The 27,103-nt window shown below is 50.2% G+C and overlaps 1 protein-coding gene across 1 annotated transcript in view; it reads left to right on the top strand.

Moving 5' to 3' along the window:
* Positions 1 to 27,103, top strand: part of Col15a1 (collagen type XV alpha 1 chain) — a 101,616-nt gene that overhangs the window by 19,420 nt on the left and 55,093 nt on the right. The window contains exons 3-6 of the mRNA XM_057790402.1: positions 15,026 to 15,573; positions 16,872 to 16,946; positions 18,851 to 18,931; positions 24,882 to 25,026. Of these exons, the coding sequence (XP_057646385.1) occupies positions 15,026 to 15,573; positions 16,872 to 16,946; positions 18,851 to 18,931; positions 24,882 to 25,026 (849 nt within the window). The remainder of the gene's footprint in view (positions 1 to 15,025; positions 15,574 to 16,871; positions 16,947 to 18,850; positions 18,932 to 24,881; positions 25,027 to 27,103) is intronic.

Here is a 27,103-nt window from a genome sequence, read left to right as displayed (position 1 = left end):
CAAGTGCTGAGAGACTGCAGGCAAGTGTGTCTCCTGCTGCTGCCAAACTCCCGCCTGGGCTCTGCATTCCAAGTCACCCAGTCCCACCCTCTCCTTGGCAAGGGAAAGGAAAAGGGGCTGACTGCCAGGGCAACCGCTGGAGGAGAAGGAGGGATTCCTCCTAAAATGGTCAGGGGAGCCTTCCTCAGAAGCCCTCCGAGGTGCCCTGCTGCCCATCCATGGCGTCTCCTGGATCTGATGGCCAAGCGCCTCTGCTCTGAAGAGAGAAGACAGATGGGCTCCACCTCCTTTGCCCTCAGTCCACTCACCTGAAGCAGGCACACGGCCCTCAAATTAAATGTGCTCACATGTTTAGCCCCCGCGTGGCCTGTGGGTGGCCTGACATTTCTGGCCCGTGAGCTCCTGGCAGTTCTTTGCCAATCTCTTTTCTTCCCTTCCCGAATCACTCAGATCTTAGCTTTCCTCACGTGGCCTTGCTTATGCACAGCCTTCTAGAGCCTGTCAACTGCCCCCTCTTTCAGGTCACTTCCTAGAACTTTCAGTAGGTGGCGAGTCCTGCGGGTCCCCTCCTGTCCTTGGCACATGGTCTCCAGACCCAGGCCTTCAATATCAAGGCTATGGAGATTGGTGACGAGGTTGAGAATTAGCTGCTATTAGGTCTCTCATTCCCTCCATGCCTTTAAGCTCTCCCTAGGCCAAGTCCTGACAGGGATCGATGAGGGATGCTGGTTATGGGCAGACATGGGCTGGTTTGGGATAAAGCGAACGGTGGGAGGGCTGCTCTTACTTCCTCTTCAGGGCTCCCGTCTCCCTTGTGACTGTGTTCCCAAGGGCCATGGCCTGTGGATGGCCACTCTGAAGAGGTTGCTAATAGCATCTAGGCTATACTCAAAGATTCAAGAGATGCCCTAGCCCATGCTTCACTTACAGCCGTTACGCTCAGGAAAGCTCCAGAATTAAAGAACTTTCTTCCCATCTCTCCATGCCACACCCACCCAGTGCCTGTCTCTTTATCGAGGTTGGGCTTCATCCACATAAGAGGACCAGGGGTCTCAGAGTTCTGCTCCTTGTTCCTGGAGGACCGAACAGTCTCGGCTCCTCTTGCCCAGTGACCTGAGCTGGTGTCTAGCACCAGGATGGTCTGTGGACACCCTCCCCCACAGAGGCACCCAGAAGGGGAAGCGGATCTTATCCACAAGCCCCACCCAGAACATTGTTGCAGGGAGAGGGAAGGTGGAGGCGGCTGGAATTTGGTCTGAAGTCTGAGAAGCCAGTGTTTCTCAGAGGCACTCCCTGCCCAGCTGGAGAGAGAGAGAGTCCTGGGTAGCCATCTTGCAGAAGGCTCTATTTTTCAAGCCCTTCTGCTTCAGGGTCAGCTGATGATGTGGGCTTGCAGCCCTCCTGTGAGTCAACAGCTAGGCTCAGTGTAGCTATTGATATGCTATTAATTATTAGTGTATTAAGTCTAGACAGCAGGGGTTAGATGAGGGTCGGGTTATAAAGTACATGCTAACTGAGTGGTGTTGGTAGAACAATGATTGACTTTTCTAAGAGTTCTTTATGATCAATGATAATAAATACTCAGTGCTGAGGGGAGCATAGAGCTATTCCTATCCAGAATCCATAAACTTATCCATTTATGCAATATTTGTTCATTCATTTATTCATCCACCAAATGTTTGATTTTTGTCAATTCTTGGGTGAGACCTATTTCAGAAAGATGTAGGGAGAGTTTGGAAGCTTTAGATGAGATGCAAAAAATACCAAGTATGTCCTTCAGTGCTTGCGGGCCAGCGGGCGACATGGACCTATGAATAGATGGTGACAGAGAAGTGGAAAACTGGGTCTTCCTGGACACTGGGCCAGGGAAGAGCTCTTCCTGGGGCATGGCAGAAAACACAGATGAGCAGGAGGGGTCCTGGAAAAATGGTAGCTACTTGGCCTACTCCCTCTTGTAGATGGGGGGCATTCCCTGGATGTCTGCCCATCTCTAACTATGTGGGACAAGAGAGACTGGGAAAAGCTGCAGAAACAGGTGCCTCAGACCCCTTGGGAGGACTGGACTCGTTCTGCTCTGGACTGGGCAGTCCCTTCATTGGTCAGCACCAAAAAACTCCCAACTCCTTGTGACTGGCTAGAGAACCCTTGTCCAGCAGTGCCTGGGTCTGCCCTTCCTCTACCCGTGCACATCCAGGGACATCCCTGAACAGGCTTCTTGCTAGTCAGCCTCCTTCTCCTCAGTGGAGAGCATGTGGCACGGGACACCATTGTTCCCTATCCATAAAATCTGGTTATTCATGCAGTCAACTTGGCTGGGAAGCTGCTTAGCTGCTAAGTTGCATATCTCAGGCAAGGCTCAGCTTTCCCATGTAGTCCTGGGGCACTTCCTGTACGAATCTCTTGGGAGCAGCATCTGGATTCCTGCCCTTGGGTCTCTGGTCCTGCAGCAGACTCCCGCACTGTTTGCTGTCAGCTCCGTGACTCCTCAAGACTGAGAGTACAGGTACCATATTAGCCTCAGCCACAGAGCAAGCCTCAAGTTTGAGTGTGAGCCACAGACACTTCCAGGGTTGGCAAATACGTGTCATTCAGGATTCCACCCCCAAATCTGGGTGTTTGGTGTAGATCCTGAGATCCAGCAAGCTCCCAGATGCTACCAGTCCAGGAGTCACACCTAGAGAACCTCCAGTGCCTTAGGACAGCAGATAGGCTGTGGGATCTGAACCCAGGCCATAAAGGTCCAGATTCAGCCTTACTTGTGCGGTTGAACCCTTCTGCACCTCCACCTCTGTATCTGACAAAGCAGGGGTCACTGTAATAGCTCTCCACTGGGTTCTTGTGAGTGTTGCCTGGAAGAGTGTTTGGATGTATGAGTTACCTGGAGCTGCTATAACAATACTCCACAAACTATAAGTATGCAAAAAAAAAAAAAACAAGCCAATGATTTATCATTGTACAGTTGGAGAGGACAGAAGTTTGAAATTGAGGTGTCCAGAGCCCTTCTCCTCTGAGCCGTTTTCCCCCAGAGCTGCCTGTGGGGTGCGATGGTGACTCATTACAGATGATGTCAGATTCAGGAGTCAAGGCCCTGCTTATGCTCAAAGAGCCTTTGTTCCCCATATGGAAAAGCAAAGTCCTCAGACTAAGAGGAGTTGATGGCAAACTCTTCCCTGATGCTCTTGACTGTATCTGGTCTACAGCATGACTTGTTACACACAATCTCTGGGACAACATCATACCCAGGTTCCAAATCAGGTGTGGGAAGGCAGGTGATGGGAGGAACCAAAGTCTGTCACTGCAGAGCCCACTGCACACTTCCTGAGGCTCAGATATGGATTTTGTGGGTAGGGTTGTTTCTGCTGTGTGCATGTGTGTGTGTGTTTGCACATATACATGTTAGGTAAGGTGAGCAAGTACAGCCCCAGAACGAGGGAGGCCATGCTCTGTAAGCCTGATTTTGGCAGTTTATTTCTTTCTGGCTCTATTCAGTTAATCACATTCTTTCTTTTGTGATGCATGGATGGGGTGCTTGTAAGGCCAAGCTGGGATATGGTATGTTGAGTTGCCGGAGAAGTGGGTGAACAAAAATCAACTTATCCAGGCCTCTGGCCATAAACCAAGTGATCCACACATGCCAGGCCATGTTCAGCACAATCCTCAATGAACGACGGGTCTTACTTTCTCAACCAGGGTCTCTCGCTGTCACACTAGACAGACTGGAAGACCCCAGCCCAGAGAGGTGAAGTGGCCAGTCCATGACCACACAACTGGTTAGTGGCGGACCCAGGACTCAGTTCAGATATGTCTGATGTTGAAATTGACCCTTGCCTGTGACTGCTTCCTGGGACAAGGCATCAAAGCCACCTATGCCAGATCCTAGAAAATTCTGCTCCCTTGAGACTAGTCAGGAGGGATGTAGCTGAAGCCATCAGCTCATATCATCCTGCCATTGATATCCTGACTCTAATCATGCATGACCCTTCTAGACCCAGAACAATGATAGAGCATCTTCCAAACACAGGTTTCCAACCTGTGAGATGGGGCTAACAGTACTTTATGCCCCATAGAGAGTCACTCATGAAGAGGAACAGGCCTGGCGAACTGCTGAAGAGTTCCAGACATGAAGAAAAAAAAATCATGGATGTTGTTGTTTCTTGTCATTCAGTTCATCCATAGGTCACCTTTGTTAAGCCTTTGCTGGGGCCTGAGAGAGAAGCCAGAGTGCTCCATCCCCAGGAAGTTCATGTGGAGGCCTAAGACACAGCAAGTGCATAGGGAGGGGGTGCCTAAGTGGAGGGATAGTGAGGTGAGCACAGAAGAAGCTGTTGTGGGCAAACCCATGGAAATCATGGAGACAGAGGGATGCAGTGGGCAGAGAGCCCTCTTTCAATCCCATTCCTGATCCTGTACTGAGCAAGCTGTCCCCTCACTTTCTAGGAGTCTTTCTTTGAGAGGTGAGAGAATGCTCCCCACCTTACTACCCTATTATGGGGGGGGTCAGGTGGTGAGGAGGTGATGGGGAAACTGGAGAGGGTACCGGGCATGTGACTTCTGATGCTTTCCCGTGGAAGACCAGAGAAACAAACTGCAATCCTAGACCCCAGATCCTAGACTCTTATTAACCATCCTTTCTTTGGGTTAGAACAGAAGAGGGAGAGGGAGGGAGGGAGGGAAGGAAAGAGGGAGAGAGGGAGGGAGGGAGGGAGGGAGGGAGGGAGGGAGGGAGGGAGGGAGGGAGGGAGAGAGAGAAGCCTAGAGCCCAGGAGAGATGGAAAGAGAAAGGAAGGTGGGGGAGAGAGAAAAAAGGAGGGAGAGAAAAGGGGGAGACCACGCACACTTGCTCGAGGGAGTGCTCACACAGTAACTTCATTGAGAAGGAAAATTCTTTCACTGTATATGAAAACCGGAAAAAGGAAGAGGCGTTCTCAGTTTACACGGAGAAAAATGCCCTTCTGTGATTCAGAAAAATGAGGTCTTTGATCGATGCCCGGCCAGGTCTCCTTTCTACGCGGGTCCAGGACTTTCCCCTGGCAGGGAAACATTCTTCTTCTAAGAACTGCTTTGGGAGGTAGGTTTGTCTAAGAACCTCTTACACCTCGCCAGATGGAGATTGATGCTCTGTGGCCTGGTGTTCTGCGTTCATGTCCCTCCCAGAGGGAGTCAGGTACCATCGGGGCCTCTAGAGACTGGAGGGTCCTTGTAGTTTCCTCATAGGGTGGGGCTGAGTTTCCTCACAGGCAGAGTGCAGTGACATTACCGAGGGCATGGTTACGTCCCTATGCTGGCCAGGCTACTCTGTCCAGAGACCAGGAAGTCTGCAGGGAAGAACTGTTCTCCTGGTCCCCGCAGGAGTCATTTCTTCCAGGCCTAAAGGGACGGCTGCCTAGGGTGGTTAGAGAAACTGGAAGGCAGACGAGGATGAGGAATTGGAGGCGCTCCGACCTGGCAAGGGCCTTGGGAAAACATTTAGTCCAGACTCTAGCTTGCAGATACTGAGCCAGAGACTTGGAAGCGACAAAGAGACTCCTGCACCCATGTGTTGAGTTGATGACAGAGGCGGCCTTGCAGGCTTGTGCCATTTCTATTATCCTTGTGACATCTGAGAGACCACCATATGGAAGTGGACTTTTTGTGGTTCCAGGGGGCGGAGCTCTGCCAGTTGGAGGGGATGGGGCATTCAGCCTGAGTTCATTCAGCCTGAGAGAGACCCTTGAGAACTTAGAACGTTCAGTACCTAGAGCTGTTTACTGTGAGCGAGCTCTCCAACTGTGGAGGTGAGCAAGCCAGAACCAGGTGGCCTTTGATGGGTGTGCACTGGGGAACCTCTGTCCCCAGAGAGGACAGAGTCCTCTTTGTCAGAAGTGTGCAGTTCACTGAACTCCTCATGTTTCATCCTTGGAGAGTGAGAGCAAGGGAAACCACAGGTCAGGATGGGGTGGGGTGGGGTGCCTTAGCCACACCCCACACTTTGGTACCTCGTCTCTGTATGGGTGTTCAGCTGGACAGAAAAACGTCTTAAGATGGGCCTGTTATCACAGGCCTGTAGTCTCAGCTATGGAGAGACTGAGGTAGGGGTTTTACAAGTTCAAGGCCAACCTGGGCATTTTAGTGAAACCCTGTCTCAGAAAGTGAAGCAGGCTGAGGGTATAGCTCAGCAGTACAGCCTTTGCCTATTGTGCAGGAAGCCCTAGATTCAATACTCAGAACTGAAAACAAAAATCTATCAGTCCCTAGAAGGGTGGGCATTACTGTTCCCAGTAGGATACCTGGAAAGGGGGCATGATCACGGAGTACTTCATTACGTCATGCCTACTCTCCTGGGTCGCTTTCAAATCTCTGGCCACGACTCTGTGGTTGGGATATGGGTTCCCCTCGACTCCCCAAGTCAGGCTCAGGCCGCATTCCTCGGACCCCAGGCAATGTGATCGGAGAAGACGCAGGTCCCTGTGAGGCCGCTAGGAGCCGCTGCCGCGCCCGACAGTGAAGCGTTCCCGGTTGTGGTGCAATACTCTTGGGACTTCTTGGCGGGCCTTGTCCCGGTGCCAGAAGAAAAGCAACTTAGTCTCTTGGGGCCTTAAATGCTGACAAGCGCGAGCCCTGGGCTCAGGTCCCAGATGGTCATCTGTGGGACAGAGCTTCGCAGAGCCAGATACGGTTCTTTAGGGACGCCAGGCTCCAAAGCCCAGATCAGCCCTGGGTACTGCTTGAGGACCCCATAGATGGAAAGGCTGGTCTCCCCCCAGTGCACAGAAAGGGAAACTGAGGTTGAGGGCAAAGGGAGATGCGGGTGTCCAGGAGCTTGTGGAAAAAGAGGAGAGATGAGAATTCTTGTTTCTCACCTCCTCCAAAGGCTGAGCCAGTCCAGTTTGTTTCCTCACAGCCAGGATTCTTTTCTGGTTTCCATGGAAACTGGCATTGTACCCTTGGGAAGAAAGTGGCACCCTGTGGTGACTGCTCAGATTTTCCTCCCAGGGCTCTTCTTTAAAACCCTCTAACGGCCCCTCCCTGTACCCCCGGGAAAGACCACCCTGAAATCCCCGAGGAATCTAAATCCAAGTTTCCAGGGACGAGAGGCTCAGGCTGTTTCTGTCTGTCCACCTTTCCCCGGGCCACGTTGCAGACTGCCAGCTCTGCCAAACCTTCTGAGTGTGTAAGGGGAGGGACGCCTGGGGCTCTGTTTATAGGACTAGAATGGATCTCCTTGTGTTGGGGTCCAGCAGACTGAACCGGGAAATACCGGTTAGAAGATGCAAAACATTAGGGTGCTGGAGAGATGTCTCCGTGGGTTTTTTGCTCGTTTCTTTGGTTGTTTTTTTGTTTTTCGAGATACGGTTTCTCTGTGAAATAGCCCCGTCTGTCCTGGAACTAGCTCTTGTAGACCAAGCTGGCCTTGAATTCACAAAGATCCGCCTGTATCTGCCTCCCGAGTACTGAATTAAAGGCGTGTGCCACCACCACCTGGCAGCTCCGTGGTTAAGAATATTCACTGCTGTGGCAGAGGACCTGGGTTCCACTCCCAGCCTCCATATCGTGGCTCATAACCATTAGTCATGCCAGCTTCAGGGGTTCGGGCGCCCTTTTCTGATCTCTGCAGGCTCTGCAGTCGCATGGTATGCAGACAAAAAAAAAAAAGTAGCAAAACTTACCCATTCACATAAAAAACACTTTAAAAATATTATTAATTAAACCAACATCATGGGAAAAGAAGAAGGAGGGAGAGGAGGAGGAGGAAAGAGAAGAGGGAAGAATGAGAAGCTGAAGTTTGGTGTGTGTCCCACCCTCTACTGTAGATAGACCCAGAACCCACATATGCTAGGCCCTACCTACACCCTAACCCCGTAAGTATCTGGAATGAAGCTTTGACTCCAGTGTTGAAGGTACCAGGGAGCCATTGGAAGCTGTGGAGCTTCCAGAAATGTGAATGACAGCGGCTGTCACCTAGACAATGAACTTCTTGAGGCTAGATGGGTCCATCTCTCCATATCTTCAGTACCGTGTGGGGAGGGGCTTTATTGGAACATCCTGCCCCCCCTTGGGAAATGAAACCGCTTTTATACTTTGAAGAAGTAAAGAAGCCAGGCAGAAGTTAGATTTAACCCTATGAGGTTGTCTGAGGGCCACAGCTATACACAGATAGCCTGTCTTGTTCAACCCGGAACAGATAGAGAAACTGAGATCTGAGAAGGTGAGCAATTTGCCCTACAGCACAGCTGGAACATGACCTCAAGCCCCACCTCTCCCACCTGGGGTAGTTTGATCTGAGGCTGTGTGGCCTTCAAAGAGGCTCCCTGGGAGATAGGAAGGAGCTTGCTCACCTACAGGACAGATGGATGTGCAGGTAGGTGGTTGTAGGATGTGGGACTGGAGTCTGGCCCTGCTGACCCTAATCAGGATTTCAGACTTGGAGCCTGGATTTCAGCTCAGCCAGCAAGCCCGTCTGGAGCTGAGGACCAGGATCTGTGCTGGGTAAAGGGGAAGGGTGGGAGCCAGCTCCAATACTCAAAGGTCTCCCAAGATGGAGAAGAGGTCCGTGAAGTGGAAAGGTACACGACGCCTGGAACAGGAGCCAAGTCAGATGGGAGAGGACCTAGGCTTGCCAGTGTGGGAGTCCAGGAAGGCTTCATGGAGGAGGTGAGGGTGGTATAATGAGAAGCTTGGAGACCTGTGGAGCGTTACTTCATATAGAAGGAACGGACCTGAAAGGATGGGACCTACCCGGTGTGGTGGCATGTACCTACGATCTCAGTGTTTAGCAAGAGGAAGCAGGGAGGGTCATGAGTTCCAGACTGGCTTGGGTGGCATTAATGAGACCACGGCTCAAAGTTTGGAAGGAGGATGGGCTAGAGAGCTAGCTCAGTCAGGAGAGTACTTGCCACACAATCGTGAAGAGCTGAGTTCAAATCCTGGAACTACAACACAGAGAAGAAAAAAGGAACTTCTTGTAATCCCAGGAGAGGCAGGTGGACCTAACCAAGTCAGCAACCCCAGGCCAGTGGGAGACCCCGTCTCAAAACACAAGATTATGTTTTTTGAGGAATGACAGTGGTCTTCGACTTCCACACATGCACACACACACACACACACACACACACACGGATGGGGCCCTTTCCTGACAGTTTGATCTCCAACGTAACGACTGTATGGAGAAATGACAAGATAACTATAAAAATAAGAGAAGTGTATGATGTATGTTCTAGGTACAGTTTTGCTGAAGACTTGAAGCTGCCCTACGATAGACGTCAAAATCTATGCAGAAGTGTGAGTCACTTCAAAGACCCCAAGTGTTCCAACTTCCCAGGCTTTGTCCCTCCAAGATGGAGAGATGTCTTCCTGCCAGCTGTGACCTCCCTCTCTCTCTTGCCCCCAGCTCAGAGCCATCCCAGGACAAGACATGGACCAAATTGCTGAGCCTGTTTCTCTTGGCTCCCAGGCTCCTCCTCCCCACCCCTTGTGGCTGCCTGAGCAGGTGGCCTTTCCACTGGAAGCCAGGACGAAATGAGCCAGCAGGCACGGGCCCAGCGCTGAGCAGGGGTCACTCCAGGCTAGGGGTCGTTCCCCTCCGTATCACACCATGGGACCATGCATGTGGAGGAAGGCGGGGCTGCAGAGCACAAGGCTGAAGGACTAGGGATTGCAGAAGTCTGGTGTTCTATCTGTGGCTGAGTCAGTGGAAACGGGGCCTGTGGGCCAGTGCCTGCACACTTGTCCCCGCCCCCCCGCAGGTCTGAGACTTTAGAGTCAGGGTGGGAGCAAGGAGGCAGCTGGAGAGAGCCCTCAGACTATGGCTTTTGTTAACTTACACCTTGCAGGTTGTACAGTTTGCTGATAACTTGGGCTTCATGTCATCATCCCATGGGATCCCCATAAGGGACGTGGGCAGGAAGGCTCCATGTCACCCTGGTCATTTACCCAAAGGCTGCACATTTGGTAGTGAGTAGGGACCCAGCCCTGATCAAATTGAAGGTGTCCTCTATTGCAGCCTGCTTCCTTTCCCCTTCTCCAGCTGGCCCATCATGGGCCAGAACCTGGAAAGACTGGGTAGCCAGGGATTTGGGTCACCCCAGATTCTGCTGCTGGGCCCCATTGCCATGCTTCTTCCCCCTTACTTCCTGCTCTCTGGCCCAGAAAACACGGAGTTTGGAGAGGGCTGTGAAAAAATTTGAAACAGATGTCCGGAAAAAGAAAGTCACAAAATGGCTGTGTGCAAGTCTAGATGTGCCTGACCTGGAGCAAGCCTAGGCAGATTTAAATGACACTTTGTGCCCCCCAGTCCCTCACCTGACCCTGTAAGCCAACTCAGAAATAGACCACTGGATGTGGGCCAGCCCATTTACCCTCACAGAGCCATGAGCTCCGCAGACACAGAAGCATCCCACCAGAAAGGTCTTCGCCTCCTCCTAGTAAGAGAGTGAGGGTGGAGCTGAGAGGATGAGACAAAGAAGGAGGTCAGACCATTTGGGCTTGGTCTTCATTTTATCTGGAACTGTGGTGGGAAGGGGGAACCCTGACTGGGTGTTAGATCCATTTCTTGTCCTTCTCCTTCCTTTCTTTCATACAAAGATGGCTACATCCCAATGAGAAAAGGCGTACATCTTTAAATTTCTCTCTTCTCTATCTTATCTTCCTTTCCCTTCTCATCTCTATTTTCCCTCCCCTCTCCTCCCCTTCCCTCCCCTCTCCTCCCCTTCCCTCCCCTCTCCTCTCCTTCCCTCCCCTCTCCTCCCCTTCCCTCCACTCGTCTCCTTTCCTCTCCTCTTCTGGTCTCTTTTCTTTTCTTATTCTGTCTTCTCCTTCCTTCCTTCCTTTCTTTCTTTTTTTTTTTTAAAGACAAGGTGTCTCTGTGTAGCCATGGCTATCTTGGAACTCATTATGTAGGCCTCAAACTCACAGAAATCCATCTGCCTCTGCCTCAGGAGTGCTGGGATTAAAGATGTGTGCCACTACACCTGGCAACAGTTTAAAGGAATTAACAATATGTAAACGATCTTTATTTTCACACCAAGCGAGTGGTGTAATATTGCAAAGGTACCCAGTGAAGAGGAATAGCTCCTATCTGCTGCCTCTTCTCCCTTCCCTGTACATAATCTCTAGCCCCACTTTCTTGGATGCTCTTCCTAAGATATCCTAATATATTCTAATGTATGCATGCTCATGCCTTGATGAATGACAGATGCACCCTGAGACGTATACCCTTAGCCCCGCCATTGTGGGGACTTCACAAGTTTCCTTCAGCTAAGAGCTTTGGTGCCTCTAGGCAGCACAAGCTCTTGGTCCACCTTACACATGTGGTTTATTGTTGGTCCAAACCATCATATATAGAACATGCCTTTGGACTTCAATATCCTTTACATACTTATGTATTTGCTATAAGCTAGCACTGGTATTTCCAACTGACAGTAATTATTCTGTGCCTTATTATTTCTGTCTTTTACTGACTGTGTCCTGGTTACCGCTCAGATCAGTATCCGGGACACACATCATTCGGAAAGCTACATTGAATTCTCTTGCATGAATATATTGTATTATTTATACCGGGTCAAAGAGTACATAAGCATTTGTACTTTTGAAAAATGTCACGTTGCGTCCCAATGGATGCGACACGCTTTAGGATCTCGCTCGCTGTGCAGGAGAGGGCCTCATGCTGCCTCAGCCTCTTGCCAGCATTTTCGATTAGCCAACATGCTGCATGGTGCCAATCTGATAAGGAAAATGGTTTCGCCTTGCAGCCCCTGCACTTCTTCCGTTATGAGGGCAAATATTTTCCATATACTTACGTATGAGCTGCTTTGTTTCTTTTGCTGTAGCTCGAATCCCCTGTTCTTTGCCGATCTTTCTGTTGACTGTAGCGTTATCCATTTGCTTTTCACGTTAGAGACGCGAGTTTGTTGTCCGTGATGCCGTGATTCTGCTCTCTCTGTCAACTTTGGTTTTTAGCTGGCGTTGTGGGGATTAATATTATCATGATTTAAAAAAAAATGTTTTGGTCCTCAGGGTTTCATTTCTTTGTAGTCAAATTTATGTCTTTAAGTTATGAAATCATTATTATGAGTTTTTTGCTATGCAGAATTTTATTTCTGTCTAGTTAAATTTAGCCGTATTTATTGTTCTTTTAGCCTATGATAGCCTCGTGGAGTTTGAGCCTCAAACCCGAGTTACTCCCAGTGGATGTCTGCCTGTTTTTAAGCAAACTGCAAGCTGGAGAGGATAGCATTCAATTGAGAAATAAACCTGGGGTCGTGATCATCGGGAGCTTCCCCTCCACTGATCTTGCCTTCATGTTCTGTGAAGTGAGAAGGTTGGAGTTTTCATCCTTCCTTCCACCCACCTGTCTGTCCTCACGTTGAGTCATTAGTTCGTCCATCCACTCCCTCATCCTCACTGGGCTGGGCCCTGGGAACACTGAATGGTGAAATCCCTGTCCTCATCATCCCCTGTGGGTAGAAACAAGAAGCCAATGGTGGCTTGAGGAAGGTGACATGGGGAGGGGGCTATAAGAGAGGCCCCCAGTGTGCGTGCAGGGGGCTTCTAGTGAACCCCCACCAAGAAGAGCTTATGAGCACTGGAGGGGAAATGGCTGCAGGGGAGGAGACCTGGGCGGAGGAGAAGCAGGAGCACAATAAGTTATTCTGAAAGACAGCCGGGGCAGGTGGGCTGAGTGACTGAGGAGAGGCATTGGGATAGAGGACCTGTGACAGCAGAGGAGAACTCAGGGAGCCATCGTAGGTTATTTTGAAGGACAGGGGAGATTGGCACTGAGGCGGCGGAGGTGGGCAGATCTCTGTGATGTTGTGACCAGCCTGGTCTACATAGCGAGTACCAGGCCAGCCAAGGCTGCTAGTGAGACCCTTTCTAAAAGTAATAACAACAACAATAATACAGCGAATGCTTCCTTGGAACTAATGTAAAAATCAAACATACAGAAAAGCCCTATGGACATCTCTAAAAGTGAGTCTCTGCTTCCCCCAACATGGCCATGCTGGGCCACCCATGGGTGTGGTCAGTGGCACAGAGTTAGCAAAGGGCACTTCAGTAGCAGTTAGTGGAATAGCGAGTGAGCAGCCCGTGTGGCCCACAAGTGCCTGTCACCTCCACCGTGGGATGACCTGTACCCATAAGTACAGGAGATGGGGATAAGGGAATCGGCAGCAACATTGTCTGGAAATTCACAGAAACCTTCCTCTCCATCACCAGAAAAGCCAGCCTGCCCACTGCGGCTCATTCACGCCATGAGTACCGTGGTAAGAGCAGAGCCACAGCTTCAACAAGGATTAATTCAAAATTTACAACTTCGGGAAGGGGGGAGAGAGGGAGGGAGGGAAGGAGGGAGGGAGGGAGGGAGGGAGGGAGGAAGGGAGGAAGAGACACGGGCATAGGCAGCAAGCAAGATGGTGGTCTGCTTGACTTCTTTGGTGCTGTAATAAACACTGAGGCCAAAAGCAACTTGAGGAGGAAAGGGTTTATTTCATCTTAACCCTTCCAAGACGCTACCCATCACTGATGGAAGCTGGGGCAGGAACGTAAGGCAGGAGCTTGAAACAGAAACTACAGAGAACTCTGCTTACTGAATGCTCCTAAACCAGCTCAGCTAGCTTTCTTACATAGTCCGGGACCTCCTGCCTTGGGGTGACACCACCCACAGTGAGTTGCCCACTCCCTATAGCAATAGCAGTCAAGAACATGCTCCCACAGACCACACTGATAGAGACTCCTTCAATTGAGACTGGAGTTATCTGAGGGATTCAGGTATTCTAGCCTGTGTCAAGTTGACAGTTGAAGCTAACGGGAAGTGATGGTCTTAGTCATTCGTTTGGGTTGTCCTCTGACTTCCTCGTGCGATAGAAGAAGAATCTTAGCCATGGTCTAGGGGCTCTCACCCTTGGCTGTAGCCCAGGTGGCCACTAGGAAATCTGCCCTGCCTTCTGGCCTTCAAGGAGGCCACAACTCCATTCTGAGGCTCATAATTTTAGGCCCTTTGCCCTGGCCAAATCCTCAGGATCTAGCCTTGTTTCTGAAGCCTTGTCCACAGGCTCAGTGACACTGGATGCGGCCACTCTGCCCGAGACCCGTATGCCTCTCTCACTCACTGCTGCCACTTCTGCATCAGTTCAGGGATGTGGGCAGACCCCCTGGACCAGCCTGTAGCTTTTGTCCAGAGACAATGGTCAGACCCAGGTTCTTTTCCAGGCCACTACAGGGGTCGTCTATCCACCCTCCCAAAAGTACTGGTGAAGAGCACAAGCTTGGGTCAGGGACTCCAGGACTGAATTCTGCGCTTGAATCTTGCTTGCACATTGGTTAGATTCTGGTAGTCTTGGTTTTTTTTTTTTTTTTTTTTTTTCAGAAGTAATCATGGAAATCACGGTACCTAACCTCGTGAGGGTTCTTGTGAAGATGAAATGAGTTCAATTGCATAAAGTGCTCAGAGCAGTTCCTTGTACAGAGAAAGAGCTGGGATATGGTTGATGGTGGGGATGCTGGGACTGCCGCTGCTGCCACTGCCACCGAACGGTTACCACTATTGTGCTGAACTCCCGGGAACACTTGCCTTTGTGCCTGCTTTCCCGCTATGCTCTGAGGATGTAAACAGGAGACCCCATTTAAAACTAAGCGGTACACTCCGATTCCACTTCGTTAAAGAGATCTCCAAGTTAATGGGGGGACGGGGAGCACTATATATTCTAGACGTGATTTGTAAATGTTTTTCCAGACCATAGATTATGACCCATTAGTGGGTAATCAAATCAATTAGTAAGTCTTTCCAGCATGGTTTTAATTTTAAAAAGAGAAAAACAGTAATTAAAGGGAAGGAGAAAAAGGTCAAGGGCCTAAGTGTTCGCAGTCGCGCTGGTGCTTTCGGAAATGGTGTCTCTGGGTTCTGTTCATGTGTGTTTGTGCACACTGCACATCGAATTCCATTATTGGAGGCTGCCGTTTAGGAAGTCTAGTTTCTGCGGATGCCCATGGGGTTGTGTTTGTGGCTCCTTTTCCAGTGTAGTGGACTCATGGCCTCTCCTCCTCCCTGCAGGGTCGGCCTCCCAGGACCATCTGGACCTCACGGAGCTCATCGGTGTTCCATTACCCTCATCTGTGTCCTTTGTCACCGGTTATGGTGGTTTCCCGGCTTACAGCTTTGGACCTGGTGCCAACGTCGGACGCCCAGCCATGACCCTTTTGCCACCTACCTTCTTCAAGGATTTTGCCATCGGTGTGGCAGTGAAGCCCAGCGGCGCCCAAGGAGGCGTGCTCTTTGCTATTACCGATGCTTCCCAGACGGTCATCTACCTGGGCCTGAGGCTGTCCAGCGTGGAGGACGGCCACCAGCGGATTATCCTGTACTACACGGATCCGGGCTCCCATGTGTCCCACGAAGCCGCTGCCTTTTCAGTGCCCGTGATGACCAACAGGTGGAATCGTTTTGCTGTGACCATCCAGGGTGAGGAGGTCGCCCTTCTCATGGATTGTGAGGAGCACAGCCACGTCCTTTTCCAGCGATCTTCCCGGCCTCTGACCTTCGAGCCCCGTGATGGGATCTTTGTGGGCAGTGCGGGAGCCATGGGACTGGAGACATTTAAGGTGAGTTTCTGTTCACTCCCCAAGGCTAGAGAAGCTGGGGCGTGAACTCTCACACCCCAAGAAGTAACGATGATCATTGTTATTTTATTCTTATGCTCTGACAAGGCACTCTAGCCCTGGAAGTCAATGGTCCCAGTACTTTGTCATAAACCGAGGCTGCAGGCAACTGTGCTGAAATAATTTCCGTAGAGATGGATGCACCTGACGATTGGAATGAGGAGTAACTTCCCCTTCCTCTTTTGAACAGTGCATCCTGAAACAAACAAAGCGGAAAACCAGCTTCCCTACCAGAACGAGCTTCTGTTAAGCCATTCTAAAGAAAGTAACTAGGTTATCAGAAGTTTTCATTTAATGCACTTGTGTATTGAGCCAGGGACTCAATACACAAAGGAAGGGTGACTCAAACACACTAAGGAAGGCAAGAGTCCTGGGTCTTTCCTGAAATCCCAGAATTCAGGTTACAGTGAGTCATGAGTTCCTGGTTAGCCTGAGCTACAGAGTGATTTCCAGGTCAGCCTGCAGATTGGAATTCTTTCTCAAAATTGGGCATGGTGGTACACACCTTAATCTCAGCATTCCAAACTCTGTGAGTTTGAGTCCAGCCTGGCCTACACAGTGGCTTCAGGACAGCCAGGACTACATAGACACTCTCTCTCTCTCTCTCTCTCTCTCTCTCTCTCTCTCTCTCTCTCATCTCTCACTCTCTCTCAATCTCTCTCTCTCTCTTTCTCTCCCTCTCTCTCTCTCTCCCACACACACACACATGCTCAAACTCAAAAAACTAAAAACCACCAACTACAAAGAAAAGAATACCACTAGAGGGCAGAAATTGAATTTATTTGTAGCTCGGGGGATACAGAGGTTATGTATACATATTACACAGGTGTACACACTGACTTTGCTGACTTTTAAAGACCAAGCATCAGATCTGGAGAGTCCTTGGGAGTGGGATGGGGAGGCTACTGGCAGCTCTCCATGTGGCAAGAATGTCTAGCAAGGAAATTTCGAGCTTTGGCGGGGTGGGAAGACACATTTCAGGTCTACTGTTGACCTGCAGGCACCCTGGAGACGGTCTGCAGGTTCTGAACACAGGCTAAGGTAGTCCATATCCAGTGGGAACAAGCAGGGAGAGTCCCCTGAATGGATGGAGAGCCTGGATGGGGTGTGCCCGGCGCTCCTGTCACCTCCATAGACAGCACACTGCCGGCCATGCTAGTCCTTCCCAGTGCTCGTCCTCATCTTCTTTGGACATTGTGATGTATACACGTAACCCATGCCTCTTGTCTCTCTCTTCCCAGGGCTCCATACAGCAACTTACCATCTATGCGGACCCCAGGACCCCTGAGGAGCTGTGTGAAGCCCAAGAGTCCTCGGTGAGCCTCCACTTACCTCTCCCCCTCCCCTGGCACGCTGTACCCTCGTCCCCCAGTCAGCCAGGGGAAGGCTGGTTGCACAGCCTTTCTCCCCACTCAGCGTCAGGCAGCCTAGAAGTCTCTCATCATGGCCAGCACTGCCCCAAGTCCTATTTTGGGCTTTTGGCTTTCCTTCATCCTTTAAAGCTCTTTAGCCGTCTCCTTGGAGTGGGGGCTGTGCGTCTTATGAGATGTTCCTGTGGCTGTGGCAGTCAATGGCCTGGTTTCCAGCCTTCCTGCCAAGAAGGGTGTCAGGATTCTAAAATCAGAGTTTAAAATGCTAAGATATTCTGGGCGTAAAGTCCTATAAAAATGAACCTAAATTTAGGTTCATTTTATGCTTGGCAAGTGAATTGATTCCTAAGTTGGGGGTGGGGTGGGGGCCAGGGAGGAAAGATGGCTCCTTTCTTCCTTCCTTCTTTCCTTCCTCCAGGGCTTGCTGGTTATGACGGTCCTGGGTGTAGGCTGGGGATAAGGGGACCGACTTCAGGAGCTGTCCCCTCCTCCATCACCTGACACACACCTGTAGACACAACTAAGTGGCAGAGCCTCAGACCCCACTCAGCCGGTCAGAGAGCAGGATGGAGGAGCAGGGGGAGGAGCCGGAAGCCAGGCAGGCAGAGGCGCTGTCTGAAGAGCCTTCCAGGCAGACAGGAGCATCATGCCAAAGCCAGATGCAGGCAAAGTGGTGTTTCCTGCGACTGTTGCTCTTTAAGTGATGTCAGCCCCTGAACAAATTGGAAGCCGGTTTCATTAATTTGGTGTTAAAAAAAAATCTGTCCACCAGAGATAGCATTTGGGCCAGTTTGAATGTCTGAACTCTTGAGTCTGTGGTGTTCCCGGGGAGCTAGCGGAGGGGATAAGGGTGTTGTCATGTAATTGTCTCTGCTCTGCATTCATGTTGAAGTATAAACAATCCAGGGCACAGCACGCACTGCAGAGCCACAGCACAGACTCCTGGGCTGACATAGGGCGACCCTAGAAAACTACCTTGGATGAGTGCTCCCTGAGTGGGTTCCCGTGAGCACTTTGCACAAAGTGGGAACAAAGGGAGCCTGGGCACAGTTGGAAGGTGAATTAACACAGACTGCAGCAATAATAGTGTGGATAGAAATAGAATAAACAACCGTGCATACAGCATTTTCCACCCTGTCCCTGATGCCCATGTTATATATACATACATGCACATACACATATACACAGGTTCAAATACTGCATATAATGTATTAATGTGCACAACCATGTATGCATGTATACCGCACAAACATGTATACACATGCATACATGTGTTTACATACATATACACATGCATGCATACCATACATATGCATGCACACAGATGCATACCCATGCATATACATATATGCAACTGTACACATACATGCACATGCAAATGTACACACATGCACACACAGTTCCCCTATAGGAGTCTGTTGGTCAGTCTCTGGCCTTCCCAAGTACCCCAATGCTGTATAACCTGCTTTCCTGCTTTGTGTGTTGTTGTGGGATATTTGTACACTGTGTGAAAATTGCTGTGATTGGTATAATAAAAACATTCAACAGCCAATAGCTAGGCAGGAGGTATAGGCGGGACTTCCAGAGACAGAGAGAACTCTGGGAAGAAGGCAGAGTCACCAGTCAGACACAGAGGAAGTAGCATGAGCAGTACAGAGAGATAAAGTAACAAGCAAGGAAACAGAACGTAGATTGAAATAAATGGGTTAATTCAAGTTAGAAGAGCTAGTGGAACAAACCTAAGTTAAGGTTGAGCTTTCATAATTAATCAGTCTCTGTGTCATTATTTGGGGGCTGGCGGAACAGAGAAAAACTCCTTACAGTGTGTGGCATGATGTATCTCCTCACAGGCATCTGGAGAAGCCAGTGGACTTCAGGAGATGGATGAAGTCGCTGAGATCATGGAAGCTGTCACCTACACTCAGGCCCCGGTGAGCATGGGCACCACCCCTGTGGGTGGGTTAACTGTCCTAGGCTGTTGTCAGATGTGTGAGGTTAAGTACAAGATCCTCTGGGGGAGTCAAGAGGGTTCTTCACAACCTCACACCCATACCCGAGCAAACATACCAATTACCCAGGGCCACCGGCATGGATGGCTATGAAAACTGGGCAGAGGCAGCCGTGTTCAGGGCCTTGGAGAGCTTGCTCAGTCCCTCTGAACTTCAGAGGTCTTCTACACTACAGAGCGATGATAACATCTCTTGTATCTTAGGTCACTGGAGATTTAGATGAGGCGGCTTGGGGTGAGTCTGAGAAAGTGCCTGGCATGAGGGAAACAGCCCTGAAAGATACTCAGTGCTGCTTTGGACCCAAGCAAAAGCAACCTTCACCTTGGTGTTTACGCTCTCCCTCATGGGGACGTGCTCTGCAGCTAAGAGGGAAGGGTTTGCAAAGTCTCAAGTCAGTCCATGGGGTTAGCAAGGAACACACACACATGCAGAGAAAGAGAGGTGTGTGTGTGTATGTGTGTGTGTGTGTGTGAGAGAGAGACAGAGAGAGAGAGAGAGAGAGAAAGAGACAGAGAGAGGTGTGTAATAATGCATGTATTAGACTATCAAGGAGCATCTGAGCTGCAAGCAAAGAAAGCCCCCAGATTGGGCTCATCACTCCATGAAGGCACTTCTGATAGAAAGCAGAGAGACAGTAATAAGGCTTATAAGTTATAGTTATAAGTTATAGACCTCAGGGATCAGGGATGCGGGCATGGCAGAACAGAACCATAGTCCGCTAAAGCTAGAAGGACCTAGAAAGACATGTGTAGCAAACTGCCTATATTACAGATGGGCAGACAGATCCAGAGAGGCAAGCTAGGCTGGTGCACAGATCTTCTGACATCTACCACTGGGTGTATGGTCTGGGTGGGAGTGTGGAAGTGTGCCCCCAAAACCTTGGCCAATCTTGGCTGAGATAAGAATGTCAAGGAGTCCATGTACTACTGCTCAGGCAGTGCTGGAGTCTTGTGTGCCTGTCAGGCCTAGCCACATGGGCACGTCCTGGGCACAGGTCAATGGGCCACACGCTCAGCGCTCTGAGCACAACGCTGCTTTGTGCTGTACATCCAGGCCCATACTGTAGAGGTAGACTGACTCAGATAGAGGTGCTAATGACCCGTGGCAGTCCCCAGAGAGGGTCTTAAAGGTGAGACTGGAACAACAGTTTAGGAGGGAAGGATGGAGACAGACAACTTGGGAGTAGAGGGAGAAGCAGAAGAGGAAGAGGGTTAGTGCTTCTGGAAATACGATGTCACTTCTTCCTTCAAACCCCTGCAAGGAAGGTGGCATCATTCACTGTGCAGATGTAGAAGTGGGTGCCCAGGGGGATGAGCAGATCTTCAGGGTCAGACAGTAACAGAGCCAGGAATCAAACCTCCTGAGCCTCTTCCCATGTGTCTTAGCTAGAGTTTCTGTTGCTGCAAAGAAACACCATGACCAAAAAGCAAGTTGGGGAGGAAAGGGTTTGTTTGGTTTACACTTCCATATAGCTGTTCATCATCGAAGGAAGTCAGGACAGGAACACAAATGGCAGGAACCTGGAAGTAGGACCTGATGCAGAAGCCGTGGAGGGGTGCTGCTTACTGGCTTACACTTCATGCCTTGCTCAGTCTGCTTTCTTAAAGAAGCCAGGAACGCCAACCTAGGAATGGTACCACCCACAATGGGCTGGCCCCTCCTCCATCAATCACTAACTAAGAAAATGCCCTACAGCTGGATCTTATGGAGGCATCTTCTCAACTGAGTTTCCCTCCTTTGAAACAACTCTTGTTTGTGTGTCAAGTTGACATAAGACTAGCTAGCACACCATGACATCAGGTACCGGGACTGATGGCCAACATCAGCCCAGAGAGGGTGTAATGGATCTCTGAGGACCTGGAGAAGTGACAAAGAAAAGTGTCTGGTGGTAGGGTGCCCTTGGAGTCTCTGGGGGCAGCTCATTCCTTCCTTTTCCAAGTTCTTAGGCACTTGGGAGAAGAGCTGTATGTCCAATCCTACCCAGAATAGGTCTTAGTCTTGGTGTCCCTGCCTACTGGCTTTAGCAAGAGACCTACCCTTTCCAAGACAGCTAGCATGGAACATGCCTACTCCATGGGTTAGTATGGCAGGTGGGCAAACCGCCTTGGCACATAGCAGTGATGGGTGAAAGCTGGTGGTGCCAATTGGCCGGCGATATTCCAAGAGGCCAGGGAGCTCAGGGCCAGACTTGAAGCAGCACACTATGAGTTCCCTGTTCCTTTGGGACCCCCTCCTGCTTCTTCTGGCATCTTGTTATGCCAACCCCCCGCGGCTGCCTTTTGCTCTAAGAGGATTCCCCTAGGCCCAGCATTGATGGCCCCAACACTCACATGCGAGATGCCATCCTCAGAGTTCTTGTGTCCTTCTGAAGGTGTCCCACTACCTACACAGGTGGCTGACTCACTCTCGAGACTCTACTGCTCGGCCTTCAGTGGCATTTCAGACAGGGCTCCTGAGGTCTATTCTGTAGGAGCATGCCTGGAACAATCATGTTGTTGAGGCCACCCAGCCTGAAGGTGATGGAACCAGATGTTGGTTGTGAATCCAGCATGTTCTCAGTCACTCCACCCTGAGGGCTTTATGGCTTTTCTGGCAGTTACCCTTCTAGCACAGGGAATTCCCACCACCCCCTGGTCCCAGACAGTCCTTCCTTTTTCTGTCTGGCTTCTTTCTTAGTCAGAATCCCACTTCCCCATGCCCAGCCTTTATAGCTTGCCACTCTTCAGGACACGGAGCCGAATGGGCAAACTAACTGGACTAGAGGCGGCCTCCCTCTTCCCACTTCCCATTTAGGGTCAGCGCCTTCACTGTTCTGTGCCTGTCTCTCCGGCCATGTCTGCTGCTGCTCACATACCTTGGCATTTATGGAAACCTCATCTCTGACTGAGTTAGGATTGACATGGCTGTGCCCGTGAGTCCCCTGTGCCCAGCTGTGCGGGACTGGCAGAGGCCTTTAATAAGGAGTCTCCTGGGCGGCTTCCCTGGATGTTCAGCGTGTCTGGAGCGAAGAATAAGAATGCACATTGGCGCCGGGCGGTGGTGGCGCACGCCTTTAATCCCAGCACTTGGGAGGCAGAGGTAGGCGGATCTCTGTGAGTTCGAGACCAGCCTGGTCTACAAGAGCTAGTTCCAGGACAGGCTCCAAAGCCACAGAGAAACCCTGTCTCGAAAAACCAAAAAAAAAAAAAAATGCACATTGGCAGAGAGCTACAGGCGGGTGATTCCCAGTCCCAGCCAGGCCTCCTTCCAGTCACACCTAAGGGCTCTTGGCTTCCCAGACATACCATCTGGGACTTCCTCCCAACAGCCCCATGCAGTTCTATTTGCCTGGAACCCCCCACTCCACCCCCACTCTTCCTTCCTTCTGGCAAATTCCTACCCACTTCAGGATCCAGGCCAAATCCTCCCAGTGAGGCCTCTCCTGCCATGCCCCCTCCCAGCTTGGCCCTTGCTTCTGCTGTTCTGTGTCCCATGAATAGGCTGCTGGGGTCTGATCTGTGCCCCTCTGAGCTCTAGGAACCGTGTATTCTTTATTTCTTTCTCAAGCCCCAGGGTTCAGTTACCAACCTGGCACTCAATGGGTTCATAGAAACCTGTCTGCGGAATGAGGACATCGCATTGTGACCATGAGGGTGGTCAAAAAGACAAACAAAACGAAAACACCTCCTTAATACCCTGAAGATGTACTAAAGTCTTTAAATATCTCTACATTGTCACAGCCCACGCTTGGTTCCTTGTGCATGTCATCTCTGAAGCTATTGGTTATGTGCTCAAGATGAGATACTTCACTCTCTCCCCAGCAGCTTCTGGGAGTCTCAGCTTTCCCCAGAGCCAGGGCCCAGGTGGCTATGGCTGCCGGGATACGATTCACTGTTAGCTTTTGGCTGAAAGGCAACCCAAGAACTCACCTGAGATCTCTTTGAGTAACAGCCCAGGCTGTTTCAGGCTTGTCCTCTTGTTGGCCCAGCCTCAGCCTCTCCAGGTGTCTGTCCAAGGCCCACGTGTCTTACAAAGTACTCTTGTTTCCAGCTATTGGCTCCCCTGGAGGCTACATTTGCACTTCCATGGGCTTTCCTAGCTCCATCAGGGACCCATGGGAAACAGCTTCTTCCTGAGCCCCTCACAGAAGAAGGTGTCTATCCCAGGATGGGTCAATCCTAGCTGGGTTTTGCTGCTTTTCCTTGGGGATTCCCACTATTACAGCACCCCTGTGTAGCTCCTGCCCTTTGGGCTTTTTCAGTGTCCCACCCAGACCTCCTGGGCTGGACCTCAGCATCCCTACTCTGGACTCTTTTGGCCACTCCCACCCTCAGCACCATCCTTGTGCCTACATCCAAGCCCACCTCTCCTTTCATTCACCCTCCACTGTGCTGCTTCCACAGGCTCTAGCCCAGCTCAGGTACCTGAGACCAGATGTCTCAAACACTCCCTCTATGCTGCGTTTTGCTGCCCACCTTCCAGGTCTAGTCCGTACAGCCTTCCTTCACACCTTTGCCGTGGACAAGACACTGCAGTAAATCATTGGCAGTGTCTTAGGCTTGGGGCTCAGAGTCATTGTTTCACGACTTCATTTATTTCAATTACAGCTTTCTAGTAATATAGAATATTTCACTACTAAAACACAGAAATAATCTTATGCATTTATAAAACATCTCTTTTCCTTTTTACAGACCTGTTCATTTTTTATTTTATGTGTATGGATGTTTTGCCTACATGAATGCATGTGCACCATATGTGTGTGGTACCCACAGAGGCCAGAAGAGGGCATCGGCTCTTCTGGAGCAACAGCCATTTGTTAGGTACCAAATGGGTTCTAGGAATTGAACCTGGGTCCTCTGGAAGAGCAGCCAGTGCTCTTAACCACTGAACCATCTCTCCATTCTCTGTGGAGCATTTCTTATTGTTACATTGCATAGAGGAGAAAACTTAGGCCCAGTGAGGCTGTATGATTTATCCAAAATAGGTCAGTCAACTAAATACAAAGCAGGCATTTGACCCAAGTCTGACTGTAAGGTCTGCACCACAAACTCTGAAGTCACAGGGCTCCTGACAGTCCTCCCGGTTATGAGGGACCAAAGATCCACTGTTTGCACAGTAGAGTCTAATGTTAAGAAAGGAGCTTGTTCTTGCTAGGATGCACACAGAGTGCTGCAGTAACAAACAAGCCCTGAAACCATAGCGTTGTAATACAGCAGAGATGTGATCCTTTTCTGCAGTCAAGTTCAACACTAGGTGGTTCCACTCAACGCCCCATTCTCCTCAGCAATCTGGAGCTTAGAAAAATTTTTTGAAGAGACCAAATGCTGACAACCCTGGGTCTCACAAACTGCTCTCAGCATCCAGGGCATTTAGGACCGGCGTTGAGTTTCCTGCCTGGATTTCCAATCTCCTTTATTTCCAGGTGTTGGGTTTTGTATCCACCCCCTCCTCAGCTGGTAAGACTGGTTAAGACCTCGCATGGCTGTCAGAGCCTCGTCCTCCGTGCTGCTCTGGGCTGGATTTACAGGGTGTTACCCGTGCAGCCCGACTCACTGACACAACGGCCCACACATTCCTGAACCCAGCATCTGCTCTGTGCTCTCTGGGACTCAGGCATTACAGAAGTGTGGTCTCTGAGCTTAGAGACCTTAGTCTGAGATCAACAATATCTCCCTGGACAGTGAGTGGAGATGGAATTACACTCAGTGTGTACCTCTTTCAGGCCTGGGAGGTGTGACGCTGCCCAGAGACACAGCCAGCATAGGCATTCGGGATTATTCAGGATTCTATGGATAAATCACTTTCTATGTTTTTTTCAGTGCTTCACTGTTAGGTAAATCCCTTTTTACTTAAAAGATTCTTTTTAAAGTAAATTTCATTTTTCTCTCTTCAGCCTAAAGAAGCGCACGCCAATCCCATAAGCATGCCTCCTACTTTATCCTCTCCTGCTGAGGACCCGGAGCTTTCTGGTGAACCTGTGCCAGAGGGAACCCCAGAAACCAACTTGAGCATCATTGGACATAGCAGCCCCGAGCAAGGCAAGTCCTGACACACGCATGAGAGCAGTGGTCTACCACGGCGTGGTCACCATGTGTGCAACATACAGGGCTCCCCTCACCATCTCTTCACCCCTCAAGGGAAGAATGACACTCACACCCCTTAAACACAGGACAGGGAAACCGAGTCACAGAGAAACTGGGTCACCTAGCCGAGACCATGCAACCTGAGAGGGGCAGAGTTAGCACTTGCTCTCCAATGTCTGGGCCTTTAACTTTCAGATTCCACCTCTGTTCTCCTGACAGGAAAGTTTATAATAATCATTACTGCTAATTGAGTACCTAGTCGGTGGCAATACCTTTCCATACCTCTCCAGTCCCACCGGCGTGCCTTCTAGTCAGTACGGCTAGCTGCAGTTTTACAGGTGGGAAGAGCCTGCCCTTGCAAAGGGGGCAAGCAGCATGCCTATAAGCTCATAGCCTCATCTCAGAATCTTCCCTTGACTTTGGCTACAAGCTGTCTGGGTCTCAGGGATCAGCTACCTGATGGCCAGAGACTGGCATGGTTACCCAGCAGGCCAACGGAAGCCTAAAGAGAGTGTGACTCCCCCAAGCAGCAGACTGACATGTACCCCAGGCCCGAGAATACCACTTCCCAGAGGTGGTGACCTTTGCTTCAGCCAAGGCCAGAGCTCTGAGATGTAGGGGTAAGGTCACCTCCAGAAGCAATGTTCACCCAAAGTGCCCATAGTAAGGATGGGTTGAGCCAACTTGACGTCATTCATCCACGTGATGGGAGGACCTAACGAGTTATGCCATGCTAATGGAGTCTTCACCGTAGGAGCAGATTTCAAACCTGCCTCGGCCACTGCTTTGAATACATGTTATTTGTATGTGTGGGAAATACATTACCAATTCAGTCCAACATACAGCGTGTGGTAGGACTGCAGGTGGTTTTGATTCTGTTAAATTTCTGTGTCTCCAGTGTCGTTTACAGTAATAGTCACCCTTGTTCTCTTTGCTTTTGCCATTGGCTGACGAGAGTTATTTTAACAACAGAGCTTGGGGAGTCTGTGGACAAGGCGTAGAGAATACTAGACTGGAAAATTATAAATAATTTAATAGAGTTACAATGGAAATACGGAGTTGTGGTAATGTGGCAGAGGGAAGCTTGGGAGGGGGAGTAGGAGGAGCTTGACACAGCTTTGAAGACGCCCTACTTGGCTGTCTATTTGCTGTGGGCCTGGGGCATGGCTGACATTGCAAGCCTTCTTAACCCTCCTTGGGTACTGAAACCGTCCTTGCCTCCTGATGAGTGAGAGGGTGGGGTGCCCTGTATTTTCTCTGTTCTTGGCGATATAGAAGCATTATCAATTGTGTTTACTGGTGGATGAATTGGGGCCTTTGCGTAGGGCAAGGGGTTCTTCCAGTCTAAGAAGGCAAGAGCCGAGTGAAGGCCGAGCCTCCCACCTGAGCCTCTCATCTGTACCAAAAACAGCTCTGCTCCGCATCTAGGAGAAAGAAGGCCATAGGGAAACCCTAGAACTTGTTTAGTGTTCCTTTTCTTGGTGAATAGATATTCCATTCCAGATGATAGAGAGAAGGTTAACCAGTGCCCTAAGTGCCGTTCTGCATGGGGAAAGCTCTCCATTATTGGAAGCATGTGTATGCTATACTTTCTGACAGCACCTGACCCATCTCTCTCCAGGGTGACCCTGGGGGCCAGTAGCTGCTTGCACAGCACCCCCTGGTGGTCAGAGCAGGGAGGACTCAGGCACAGGCCAAAGTCAGACAGACCACTCCTGGAGTTCCATGGATCCCACCTGAGGCCACATAGGATCAGCCGGAAAAATAGGGCATGTGTGACTGCTACATGCATGGAGAAACTTTGGTCTAGAGACAAGCCTGCCTGACTTACAAGCCCTTTGTAGCCACTACTCTCACAGTGACTTCACTTGTCTGGTGAGAAGGTACTTTGTAGCCGGTGTAAGATCCTAGGCTCAGTCTTCAACACTGCTAATAATAGTACTAATAATTATTAATTATTATTATTATCCTAAAGTTGTGATTAGGACAAAATACCTGCCTCAGGGTGTTATGGAGGAGGCTGAGAATGTGA

This window comes from Chionomys nivalis, chromosome 16 (genome assembly GCF_950005125.1).
Source record: "Chionomys nivalis chromosome 16, mChiNiv1.1, whole genome shotgun sequence".
Lineage (NCBI taxonomy): Eukaryota > Metazoa > Chordata > Mammalia > Rodentia > Cricetidae > Chionomys > Chionomys nivalis.
Note: the sequence above shows the minus strand (reverse complement) of the source record. Positions and strands in the feature narration are given on the sequence as shown.